This window comes from Herpailurus yagouaroundi, unplaced genomic scaffold, assembly GCF_014898765.1.
Source record: "Herpailurus yagouaroundi ecotype Mexico unplaced genomic scaffold, PumYag 198, whole genome shotgun sequence".
NCBI lineage: Eukaryota > Metazoa > Chordata > Mammalia > Carnivora > Felidae > Herpailurus > Herpailurus yagouaroundi.
In genome coordinates, this window is record NW_024412429.1 from 10,608,796 (window position 1) to 10,621,773 (window position 12,978).

The 12,978-nt window shown below is 42.4% G+C and overlaps 1 protein-coding gene across 4 annotated transcripts in view; it reads right to left on the bottom strand.

Annotated features, from left to right (window-relative positions):
• ZDHHC14 (zDHHC palmitoyltransferase 14) overlaps nucleotides 1-12,971 on the bottom strand; it is a 291,516-nt gene extending 278,545 nt beyond the window's left edge. For 2 of the 4 annotated variants that reach the window (XM_040448780.1, XM_040448776.1), the window contains exon 1: nucleotides 12,645-12,971. In XM_040448780.1, coding sequence (XP_040304714.1) covers nucleotides 12,645-12,889 — 245 coding nt within the window. In that variant the 5' untranslated portion in view covers nucleotides 12,890-12,971. Of the gene's footprint in view, nucleotides 1-58; nucleotides 349-12,644 lie in introns of those variants that run through there. The other 2 variants (XM_040448777.1, XM_040448778.1) reach the window with 2 other exon arrangements.
• Between the last annotated feature and the right edge of the window lie 7 nt (nucleotides 12,972-12,978).

The window sequence follows — 12,978 nt, forward strand, 5'->3', positions numbered from 1 at the left end:
TGGCTCAAAGACTCGGGGAAGTGGGGGAGTGGAATCATGTGAAGGCTCACTCGCTCACATGTCTGCACCAGGAAGACTCGAACAGCTGGGGGCTGGAAGAGCTGGGAGATCCACGGGCACCTCCCTGTGTGGTCCGGACTCTCTACACGGCCTCTGTACTGTATGGAATCTCTGTACGATGTAGCTAGACTTCTCACATGGTAGCTCGCAGCTCTGAAGGTACATGTCCTGAGACAGATGGAACTCAGGCACCAGATGAAAGCTCCATCACATTTGTGACCTCGCCTCAGAAATCACACGGCTAAACTTCAGCCATGTTCTATTCTTTAGAACCTCAGTTCTAAAGCCACTAAGGTAGACCCATATATTCAAAAGGAGAGGAACTGGGGCGCCTGGGTGGCTCGTCGGTTAAGCACCTGACTTAGGCTCAGGTCATGATCTCACGGTTTGTGACTTCAAGCACCGCGTCGGGCTCTGTGCTGACAGCTCAGAGCCTGGAGCCTGCTTCGGATTCTGTGTCTCCCTCTCTCTCTGCCCCTCTCCTGCTCATGCTCTCTCTCTCTCTCTCTCTCAAAAATAAATAAACATTGAAAAAAAGGAGAATTATAGTCCATCCTTTTTTTTACAGAAAGAGGATTAAAGATTTTATGAATATGTTTGAAAACCGCCACATCACGTATGGAAACAGAGAGGAAGAATACAGCCCAAGAGACGTGAAAGGAAAGGATCAGAAGAGGGTGATGGCTGAAGTCCAAGAGAAAGGGGGAAACAGGAGCACACCTGGGGCACAGTGCTGGGGACTAGGGAGGTGTTGTCTTCACTGAGAGGGGTGGATCCAGGAACAACGCATGCAGCGCTCAATGCCTGGCCTTCTGGGCATCAGAGGACAACTGAGTGAGAGATCTCCACAGGCAAGAGTAATTCAAGACTAGAAGGCAAGCACCCTAGGCAAGGGAGAAAGAGAACAAGAGATGGAAGTCACAATGGAAGAAGCAAGAGTGATCACCATGATAATTCAAACTTGCTCAAGAAAATAAGAAAGGCGGAAGGGGAATGAGCAAAGTGAATCCAGGGCAGGAAAGACATAACTGATACAATACAGGAGGGGAAAAAAAGATCAGCAGAAGACAAACATCCTAGAAGCTAAAGGAAGAAAAGTTTCAAGCAAAGAGAAAGTAGTCACAATCTCCTACACCATTAAGAGAAAAGGAAAAAAAACAAAAGCCAAAAAGAAGGATACCAGGTTTTTTCAAGGAAGTAGTCAGGAACATACACTTTGGGGACCCATTTTATTTTTACTATCTGTACAAGGGTGGCAATAATTTCTCACCTCAGCAAGTAAAACTAATGCCTGTAATAGACTTCCATGTTTTGTGTTAAAATAAGCTGTTTCTGTATTCATGAGAGGCACCTGACGAGATACCAGCCTTAGGGAGCTTAAATCCTTTCCCAAGTGAGTTAGGCAGAATTCCTCCATGGAAGGACTACCTCAAGGCAAACCACATCCAGCCCCAGAGGCCATTGGCTACACGCTTTTCTATCGGCCACCTTGCCCAGGCTGGTCGCACTCTGATGGCTCTCAACAGCAAGGCCAGGTTCCCCTGGACTTTGAGGTCAGCAGTTTTAAAACCCAGTTTGAAGATGTATGGAAATTACTATATTCCTATTTTTAAAAATGGTATGTTCTGTCCAAATGTGCTTAAAGCGTTCTAAAATAAAAAGGTCTCATTACAGTTGAAAGAAGCTCTACCTCAAAAATCCCTAGAGGGAGACAGAGAAGCCTGTTCCGATGGCATTCTAGTTTCCAGCTGTGAAGGGCCAAGGAGGTACAGGCAAAAATAGACCTCAATTAAGGGTAGCACAGCATCTACAGACTGGAGGAACACAGTCCCGGGAAAAGAACACACACACGCATGCACGCGCACACACACACGCACGCACGCACAAACACACACACAGCTGTCACCTTTCTCTTCATTCTGGGACTGCTCATGGCAGAGGAAGAGATTTTCTTGCTCATGTAGAGCGCTAGGCAGACTGAAGAGTCTACATGAGCTGAAAGCTGCCTGGTTCAATCATAAATCCCTTCTATCAGGACTTTCGACCAGAGCCAGCTACATGACAAGAGGTCAGTAACAGAACCTTAATTACAAGTGTTCTGAGGGTTTATATCTAAGCTGGACATGAGATCGGCCAAGAGATTCCATACTCAAAGTATTAGAAGTGGGGGATAAAAAGTTAAGATTTCTTTTTAAATCAATGAAAAACTAGCATCAAATTAAACTGGCAGATGAAGATTTGTGATAAAGTATCTCACTTATCACAAGGATACAGATTTCTATAAACCTTGCTCTTAATTGTACATAACTTCAATGATCAGTTGATAGTTATGAGTTATCCTTTGATAACTATTTTACCATCATATAAAAGCATCATAGATTGAATCTCATGCTAAATTCTGCCACCAGGCCTAAGCACTTGGGCCCAGATGTCACTGGCATTGCCAGGACACATTTAAGAAGAAACCAAAACCTATGAAGAGGCAGCACTGCATACTGTATCCTTTAAAATGATAGTAAATGCCAAGAATCAGCAAGAAGTCCAAAAAAGAAAGACCAGAAATAGTATGAGGAATAAATTGAGTGTATTTACACAAACCAAATATTATAGCAACAAAAACTAATTACATATATATGCAACCACATGCATAAATCTAAGAAACACAATATTAACAAAAAAAAATCACAAGTTGAAAGTTGTAAAAGCAATCACTCCCACTCTGACAATGAGAACGAGGCCACATTAGCTACAAAAGCAGTTTTTTAAAATATATCAGGGAGCTGAGGGTGCACAGAAGCTTAAATGTGTTGAGCCTTTCCCAAGAGAAGAAAGGCCAACAGCTGCTTCCGCTCCTAGCAAAGTGGCAGGAAAAACAGGAATCCACCATAGCCAGGAGTAAGGAGAAACCAGGTAAATTTTTAAGCAAGTTTAATGGCCAATGGATGGCCGTATGGATATGAATTCCAGGGAGCCTGAACCACAGAGTAAGTCTGCACCACCAGCCAACTCCTTCCCATAGATCTTCACCAAACACACAACAAGAGTACACCAAAGGCTGGGGGCAGGGCAGGAGAGTTGAGAGGCAACTGCCCTGGGGGCTACAGGACCTTCCCAAGAGTAGGCAGGGGTCAGAGCATAAAAACCGAAAAAATCTCCCTTATGCACTTCAGGCCCTCACCATAGGCACTACAGCAGCCCTCCAAAAGCTGAGGCTGGATAGCTGGACTGAGAGAGATGTGCTGTGGTGACGAAGGCTGGGATAGTACTAAAAGCAAAGAAAACTCGCCAGTACTCCAAAATGCTGGCATACTGGCTGAAAAACAGAAATCTTCCACAGTTGGGTAAGCTGCTGCTGGGTTGTAAAGCATAAAGAAAACTAAGAGCTTGGTCAGGGGTCAGATCTCAATTCCTGCTAAAGGGAAAGTCTCTGTCCTCAAAATATTTGAACTCAGTGACAAAATGGATCTAATGAAAGCTTCAATAAAGATCACATGCATTTCAATAACACGTTAGATTGACTCAGCCTACACACTAGTACCCTGATAAAAAGGCGTGCCCTTTTATATTACTGCATCCTCTATGATTCTTTTACACACAATATCTGGCATGCATCAAAAATTATGAGGCCCACAAAGAAGGGGAAAATATAACCCACAGCCAAGAGAAGAAACAGCCAAAAGAAGTAGACACAGAGATGATACAGCTGTTGGAATCATTAGGCACAATAACTACCAAAATATATGTTAAAGGATCCAGTGGAAAACATGGACACGAATAGGTGGAGAATTTCAGGAGAAGAATGGAAATTAGTTTTTAAGGTATATAAAAACTATTTTTTTAATGTAGAAATGCTAAAAATAAAAAAATAAGACATTAAAGATGGTTTAACATTAACAAGACACAGCAGAGGAAAGGATCAGGAAACCTGAAGTCTGATCAATAGGAATTATTCAAACTGAAAAACAAAAATTAAAAAAGAAAAGAGTATAAAAAAACATGGGATAAGAGACAAGAGAAATACTTGAAGAAACAATGGATGGAAAAAAATCTCTAAAACTGATGAAAGATATCAACCCACAGATCCAAGAAGTCTTAGCAAAGCCTGACCCTAAACAGAAAGAAAACTACACTTGGGTATGTCGTAGTTCAGCTGCTGAAAAAAAAGAAAAAACAAAATACAAAATCAGATGGGAAAAAACTCAGCCATTACACACCACAGGGGAATATGCTAAAAATAAAGGCTAACTTCACATCAGAAACAAAAGAGGCCAGAAAACAATGGGCCAATGTCTTCAAAGATCTGATTTAAAAAACTGTCAAACTTGGAGCCTGGTTGGCTCAGTTGGTTGGGTGTCTAACTTCGGCTCAGGTCATGATCTCACAGTTCAAGCCCTGCGTCAGGCTCTGTGCTGACAGCTCAGAGCTTGGAGCCTGCTTCGGATTCTGTGTTTCCCTCTCTCTCTCTGCCCCTCCCCCACTCACATTCTGTGACTCTCCCTCTCAAAGCTAAATAAACGCTAAAAAAAAATTTTTTTTTAACTGTCAAACTAGAATTCTGTATCCAGTGAAAATATCTTCTCTCCCTTAAAAATGAAGGCAAAAGAAACATTTTCAGAAAAAGCAAAATCTAAGCACTTGTCACCAGCAGACCTACATCAAGAAATACTAAAAGAAATACTTTAGGCCAAAGAGAAATGATAAAGATGGAAAAAATAAACAGTACTAGAAATGGTAAATATGTAAAGATAAATATAAAACTCCACTTAAAATTATCTCCATTTTATATATGTATAAATGCATGTGTTATTTTAGATTTTATTAAGTGTGTATATGTTTTACTTTAAAGTATCTTTGTTTCACGTATGTATATATGTATGCATGCATGTATGTTTATGTTTCTTTCACATACAATTGACAGCTTTAAAGTAGTAACATTACTGGCTTTATAGCACACACAGATATATACCATATGACAATAAGATTTATAAAGTGTAAGACAAGTAAGTAGAATTATAATGTATTAGGCTTCGTACATTAGTTGTGAAGTACAGTATTACTATTTGGAGGTAGACTCTAATAGGGTAAAGATGCATAGCTGAGCTCTTATGCTACTAAAAAAATAGAAAGAAATACAGCCTAAATTTGTTACAGGAAATAAAATGGAATACCAAAAATATGCAGTTTACTTATATGAAGGCTAGAAGGAAGAAAAAAGAAACAAGACATATTATATAAGCACAAATACCAAGACCATAAAGTTAAACATGACAATATTGGCAAATATTGACAAATAGCAAAATTTGAATATGGACTGTTGCAGCCACATTAAATTGACTGAAATTGATACCATTATAGTTGACTCTTAAACAAAATGGGGGTTAGGGGTGCCAACCCCACTTCACCCCATACAGTTGAAAATGGGTGTATAACTTTCAACTCCCTCAAAACTTAACTACTAATCGCCTACTATTGACCAGCAGCCTTACAGGTAACCAGTCAACTAACACATATTTTGTATGTTATATGCATTATATACTGTATTCTTACAATAAAGTAAGCTAGAGAAAAGAAAATGTTATTAAGAAAACCATAAGGAAGAGCAAATACATTTACAGTACTATACTGTGAAAAAAATTCATATATGAGTAGACCGCACAGTTCAAACCTGTGTTGTTCAAGGGTCAATTGTACCATGTTAAGAAAAGGTCTTTTGCTCAAGAATTAAATGCTGAGAGGGGCGCCTGGGTGGCTCAGTCGGTTAAGCGTCTGACTTCAGCTCAGGTTACGATCTCACAGTCCATGAGTTCAAGCCCTGCATTGGGCTCTGTGCTAACAGCTCAGAGCCTGGAGCCTGCTTCGGATTCTGTGTCTCCTTCTCTCTCTGCCCCTCCCCTGCTCATGCTCTCTTTCTGTCTCAAAAATAAATAAATAAAAACATTTAAAAAAAGAATTAAATGCTGAATGGCTGACTCTTGATTTCAGCTCAGGTCATGATCCCAGGGTCGTGGTATTGAGCACCAAGTCCAGCTCTACACTGAGTGTAGAGATTCTCTCCCTCTCTGTCTCTGTCTCTCTCTCTCTCTCCCTCTCTGACACACGTACACACAAAAGAATTAAATACTGAACAATTTGGGTATCAAAGGGCATAATGTCTGCAACTTACTGTCTAATTGTCCGGGGAGAAGGAGGGGAAAGGGCAGAGATGGAAGGGTTTTTTTTTACATGTACAAAAGATCTCTTTACTTTTTTATAGACATAGGAATTTTTTATTTCTATTTTTTATATAGAAAAATGAGCCAAACTAAATAATCTATTATTTGCGAATGTATACATTTAAAAACCTTGAGGAAGGGGCACCCGGGTGGCGCAGTCGGTTAAGCGTCCGACTTCAGCCAGGTTACGATCTCGCGGTCCGTGAGTTCGAGCCCCGCGTCGGGCTCTGGGCTGATGGCTCAGAGCCTGGAGCCTGTTTCCAATTCTGTGTCTCCCTCTCTCTCTGCCCCTCCCCCGTTCATGCTCTGTCTCTCTCTGTCCCAAAAATAAATAAACGTTGAAAAAAAATTTTAAAAATAAATAAAAAATAAAAACTTGAGGAAAAAGAGTCAAGGTATTAATAATGACTAAGCTCAGGTGGTGATGACCTCAGGGAGGTGAGCAGGGAGATGGAGCAGAGCTAAAACCCAGAGGGTATGAACGGATTCAAAAGCCCTGGTATCTATGTGGTTCTTGAGTTGAGTGGTGGTATTTTATTTCAACACTTGCACATATGTTACATATGATCTTCTGCATGGATATAATATTATCTAAAGGGGAGAACTGAGCAGATAGAAGATCATCCAGTTTGTAAAAAACCAGTTTGATTTGGGACCAACATTTATATTTAGTAAAGCACTAAACAAAAGCATTAAGATGGACCCCAACACTTACCTGAACTAACTTTTTGTCAGACCCAAATTCCCAGATGTAACTAAATAGAAATACCTATTGGCCACCACTGCCTTCCCTTTCCCACCAACCTCAGCTACAAAAAAAGTGAATGCACTTCCTTGAAACACTTAATTTAAATTCTTTTGCTGAGACATAGTGACTCTGCCGTGAATAAATTATGTGCAACATTGCACTGCAAGAGAAAAATCTCCAGGTTATGTAGATATGGCCCATTAAGTAATTGACCATCATTACCTTATTACGGGAACCTACAGGCGTCCTTTCTGCATAACTGGGTATCACTTCCCACTAGCTGAGAGTCAACAGTCTCCTTAAGAGTTTTATTAAATAAATTCAAGTATCAAAAGTCAAGAACCCATAAAATGTAAAATTATTCTAGGTACTAGTGGTAATTGGGTAACGGTGATATACGTGTGTGTGTGTGTGTGTGTGTGTGTGTGTATGTGTGTGTGTATATATATGTATGTGTGTATGTATGTATATGTGTGTGTATGTATGTGTGTGTGTGTGTGTATATATATATATATATATGAGTGCTTTATTTGCTCAAAGCATTTACTTAAAAAATAAAGAAAAACTACAGAGAGGTCTTAGTTAGCCAAGGGAACATCTCAACTCTGTCACTAGTTTTCTAAATAGCTAAGAAACCTTTTATTTCCTCTGCTTCAATTAATGTATTTGAAAAGGGCTAAGACCCAATTCTAAATTCAGAAGAATTACACCTAATAATCAAAGTTTCTAAGGCAACTGTGCTCTGTAAGGCATGAGAAATTTTAGTGTTTACAACTTTACAAGATGAAAAACTGAAGCGTGAGGGAGTTATTTTTCAGAGTGTTTCAGTATTACCATTATTCCATCAACGAAAAATATTTACTGAGAGCCTCCTATGTACCAGGTACTATTTTAGGTACCGGAGATAAAACACAACAATGAACAAGTTAACGCATTCCCTATCCTCATGGAACTTACATGCGTTGACCTTGCCACCAATGAATGGATCAGTGCCCTCACGCCAAGAGGTCATTAATAAGGTTTTGATGCCACCTGAAATTCCTGTGGATCCCAAACTCTCGTGGATCTTGTGGGCTATAAAGTATCCTTGACAGCACCTACTTGGTTAATAGGGAATGGTCAGGGTAGCACCCTGATGGTCATCTCCTACTGTCTACTCTTAAGCCCATGGTGTTCTATGAGGCATGGCATGGCCAGCATCCGGCCAGAAGATAGGACACGTTCTGTCTGTTTTCTGAGACGGTGAAAAACTTGATGCAGTTCTCAGTAGGGCAGTTGAGAAAATAGAGGGTCCTTATATGTTGTAATGGCAGTATCTTCTACTAAATAATAAAGGATTTCCAATCTATAAGGGAGAAATGAAAGGAGATAGCACTTTTGTTTATGGGGGACAGTCCTGTGTTCCATCTCCAAAGCAAACATCACCCCAGTTCTACTGACTACCAATCATTCCTCAATTATTTCAGAGGGGATTAGCCAGAGAAGGAAGGAGGAGAAGGAGGGCAAAGAAACAAAGGGAAGGAGGGGAAGAGAAAAGGAAGGAGAGAGGGAAATCAGAAGGAGAAGACAACTGGTAGCTTTCAAAAAACAACTCATCAGTGGACTTCCAGTGGTGACAAATTTAAGACTGCTTCCACATTCCCAAGTGTTTCAGCCCCAGAAACACCTCCAGACTGTCTGTGACCACAGCACAGAACTGAGAGACTGTCAAGTCCAAGAGCTGAGCAGGCCTCCCCTCACCTCATCTGGCTACCTGGTTCATCTGCTTCTTTCTGTCCCTGTGATCAGAGACTACGAGCTGTCAATCGTTCAGGACCAAAGACATTTTCAAAACTTCAACTGGAAACAAAAGCAGCCTGTATGGATGTGTGTGCCAGAGAAGAAGAGACAAAGAAATGGATAAGGTTCACTGATCTTTGCAAATTGCAATTCTGGGGATGGGGGTGTGAGAATGAGGATGTTGCTGTGAGTCTTAGACGAACCAGCCCCTCAATAACCGCAAGGAGCAGTGACAAGTCTGGGCAGCGCTGCAACCAGCCTCCTCCCTCCCCTCTTGAATACAACTACAAAATGCCATCACTCTCTAACAGTGCCTACACTGAACACAGGATGCCCCAAAATGCAGAGCCTGACCCTACTTGAAAATGAGTAGAGTTGCATCAGGTGGCTTCTAGTAGCTTTCTTTACTGTCTTCACAGTTCTAAGATGGTAGCTCTAAAAACGGAAATGAAATCCAGTCCCTGCTTCTTGGAGGCTTCCTCTGTGCTCCTGCTCTGGTCTGGACCAGGGCAGTCCCCAGACATCTCTGCAAGACTCCCACTCTGAAGAGGCAAGAGTGAAGCCACTCCCCTGAGTCATACAAGGGTCTTGATTTATTGCAAACTACACGGGTCTGCATTTTTTTCAGCCCAATATGCTATCACTAGGATCCTTGCTTATTAACCCATCTACTCCCTCCTTCAAAGGCTCTCAGAAAAGGGAGTCCTTGGGAAGCTACTTCTAAGGTCTGCTCTAATAACAGGTACCATTCACTGAATACTTACTATGTATGAGACACTGTATTAAGTATACTTTTTTACTTAATCTTCACAACACTTTAAGGTAGAGGGTATTAATCCCATTTAACAGATTGGGAAACTGACGCTTAGAAAAGCCCAATTATTTTCTCAGGGTCATACTCCTGGTTAGAATCTTGGGATCTGTCTTCCGAAGTCCAAGTCTTCAAGCACTATTCTATACTCAGAGAAAGAGCAGAACAGTGGGTCAGAAAAGGTTTGCAGTCAGAAACTCCTGCCTCCAGTTAGTGTATGACCCGGGGTGGTCACTTCCCCTTCAATGTGGGAATAATCATTTCTACCCTGCCTTTTTCCCAGTGTCAGAGGCAGTATCGACACCTGTTGCTATGTTCCCATAAGTCCCTTTCTCTCAGAAGAACTTCCTTGTCATCTGTTCAAGGTTGGGAATGAGAAGCAGGGTAGGGAACAGTTGCAGGAAAAAGAGGTCTGAAGCTAGGTCACGTGTCTTCAAATTTGTCCTTGCCCTTTGTAACTGTATGGGGAGACATGGACTCTAATGTTTGAACACGAATTCTACTCATATTAAAGTTATCTAGACATGAAATTAAGCCAAATAGGCAAACACGTAGTATATATTCAATAAATAGCTAAAGGAAGGGCAGAAGGAAGGCAGGCAGTGGGCAGACGAAACTGGCATTTTCTTTTGATCTCTTTTAGGCTGTTGGCGTTTCATACCCTGTGCATGGAACTAATTGCTTCTCCGAGTCCATCAAATTAATTTGGCCAAAGTTATTTAATTTCACTTTGTCATTAGCAATGATAAAGAACTTAAAAGCAACACAGTGACAAATATTCTTAGCCAAACCATAATATTCTATGGTCTGAACAGCCCTATGATTTTCCCAACTGAGGCATCATCCTAGGATTGGCCTATTTTCTTGAAATTTCGAATTGCCTCATTGGAGTAACACTCATGAAGACCAAAACACACAGAGCTTATCTAAAAATGAAGCTACCAGTAGGAGCTAATAAAATCCCAGCACACGTTTATTCCTACAGCCTCTGGTTAACACAATGCTGACAGCAGAGCAACATCCCTGACAACCTAGTAGTGAGGACTTTGGGGAGCTCTTGGAAGAAACACACGCAGGGCTCAAGAAGCGATAGTTTGCTTAAAAGCAATGTTTGAACGAAGAAAATAAAAGACAACAAGTGTAACTAGAGGGGATCTCTAACCATTCAGTGTGGCTTTGGGTGTAGACAGAAAATGAAACATTCATCATCCTGCATGAAACACACCTGTGGCTGAGTTCACAAAATTAACCCATTTTCCCCACCCTTAAAACTGCTAAAGAAAAAAAAAATGCCAATAGTTCAAAACTTTCACCTTAGGAACATCGTGAATACTCCAGAAGACCACCTGAAATGACAGCCACCATTAGAAGGATGGCATTTGTGTTCAACCACATGGCATCATCATTTCAGTGCCTGAATCTATTATGACTCAGACCCAGGTCTGTCAGGACCAGCGGCTCTCTGGAAAGGGACAAGGGAAACAACAGAGGAGAAACAGAGCATTTCTCCCGCCATTCCCAAAGCCTTTTCACACCTTCCCCTTCCCACCTCAAGGCCCCCAACAGGCTCCACCCTCCTTGTGAAACTGCCCCAAAGTTAAACTTCTAGCAGAGAAATGGAGGGGCTGTGAGTGAGGACTGGGGGACGTGAGTGGCTTACCTGGGAGATCTCTGTCCTCACCTGTTCTAACTCAATCCTGCTATAACTGTTCACCACGGCACAATGTTGAGGCACAAAACGTTTCCCCTCAGAGTCAGAGGGCTTTACATGAAAAGCATGACATTGTCAAGAGATCATTCATTTCTGATTGACATAGCATTTGGAACACCAAACACTGGGCACAAAACCAGAGCCTATGAATACTCATCAGAGACAAAAAGTAAATAAATACAAAGGTTTAATTAACCCTATGCAACAGAAGAAGATGGAGACTGAACGGGTACCATGTCCCGTAATAAGCAGGATACTGGAAGCACAAAGAACTCCCAATAACTGTATTGCTTTTTTTTTTTTAATTGGGGATGGGGGTGTAGCTATAACTTTTATTGAGCAAAGGATACCATTAAGAATTACATAAGAAGCTGCATTGCAAATGTTGGACCCAATAAGGGCAATTGAAATTGATTCTGGAATGTGGTTAAAGTACTTTATCTAATCTATTAATAAATAAGAAAATCTTTCATTAGTTGGCAGGAGGACAGTTGCCACTGGCCAACTTGATTTTCCTGAAAACGGGGAAGACTTGCATGCACTTTTTTTCAGATAAAAGCCCTAAAGTCCCAAAGTACTGTTTCTGGAATCAGAAGTTACCATGCAGTGTCATACTTCTCCTGAACAGGCTGAAAGTCTCCTTTCACCTGTTCCCCAACGTCAGGAAGGGAGAATAAAGGGTTCGCTTGCAACATGTTTCTAATGGAAAAACTTTTTTTGAAGCAAAGAGTTTGGAAACCTCATAGCAAATCAGAAATTGTTGATCCAGGGTGACCATCTAAGGAGAATGAAAAAATGAAATTACCCTTCCAGGCCTTCGCTCTGAAACCTGAAAGAAGCCAAGATTCTGAATAGTGAAGACACCTGGAAGATTTAGTAAATGAGCTGAACAAGATGCCCTATAGCTTGCGAGCAGGAAAGGAAGTCAATTCTATTTATCGCTGCCTGAGAAATCAGCCTCATCCTCCCCTCCCACAGAAAGCTACAGCTGGGCTGGCTCGCCGGTCTCCAAAGTCAGTAGAGACAGAACCAAGCATCAGTCACCTGCGAGGTCCCACCCGACCCGCGCCAGCGGCAAGGCCAGCACACCTTCCAAGTGTCCCCTCTCCCCTCTCCACTCCCAGAGCCCGCCCTAGGGCTGCACTGTCTCCGGGGATCAAAGGGCCACAGACCTTTGAGAAAAAAGAGGGAGAAGCGGCTTTGCATTATATAACAACGTACAGCAAATAAGGCTTCTGGAAAACGAAAGTAGCGAGGGGAGGGGCAGGGGTCGGGGAGAGGCGAGGGGGAGCCGGGCGTCGCGGAGCTTTCGCCGCCACTTACTCGAAGGCGAAGAAGAGTCCGCTAGTGACCAGGATGAGGATGAGAGTCAGGTAGAAGACGCCCGTCTGCCGGGCCATCATGATCCTGCCGTTGCAGAAGAACTTGTTTCTTCCCGGGAAAACCTCCCATTTCCTCCGAGCCGCGATTTTCTTCTTCTTGTGGGGCGACTCCATGGGGGAGGAGCTGTGGGTGCTGATCTGACTGTACTCGCAGTCTTTCATGGGCCCGCCGCCGCCGGGAGGCATCCACGAGGGCAGCCGGCTGGGGGCGCACGCCCCCAGAAGCCCCCCGGCCGCGCGGGCCCCGCCGAGCCACGACCGCCGCCGGCCGCCCG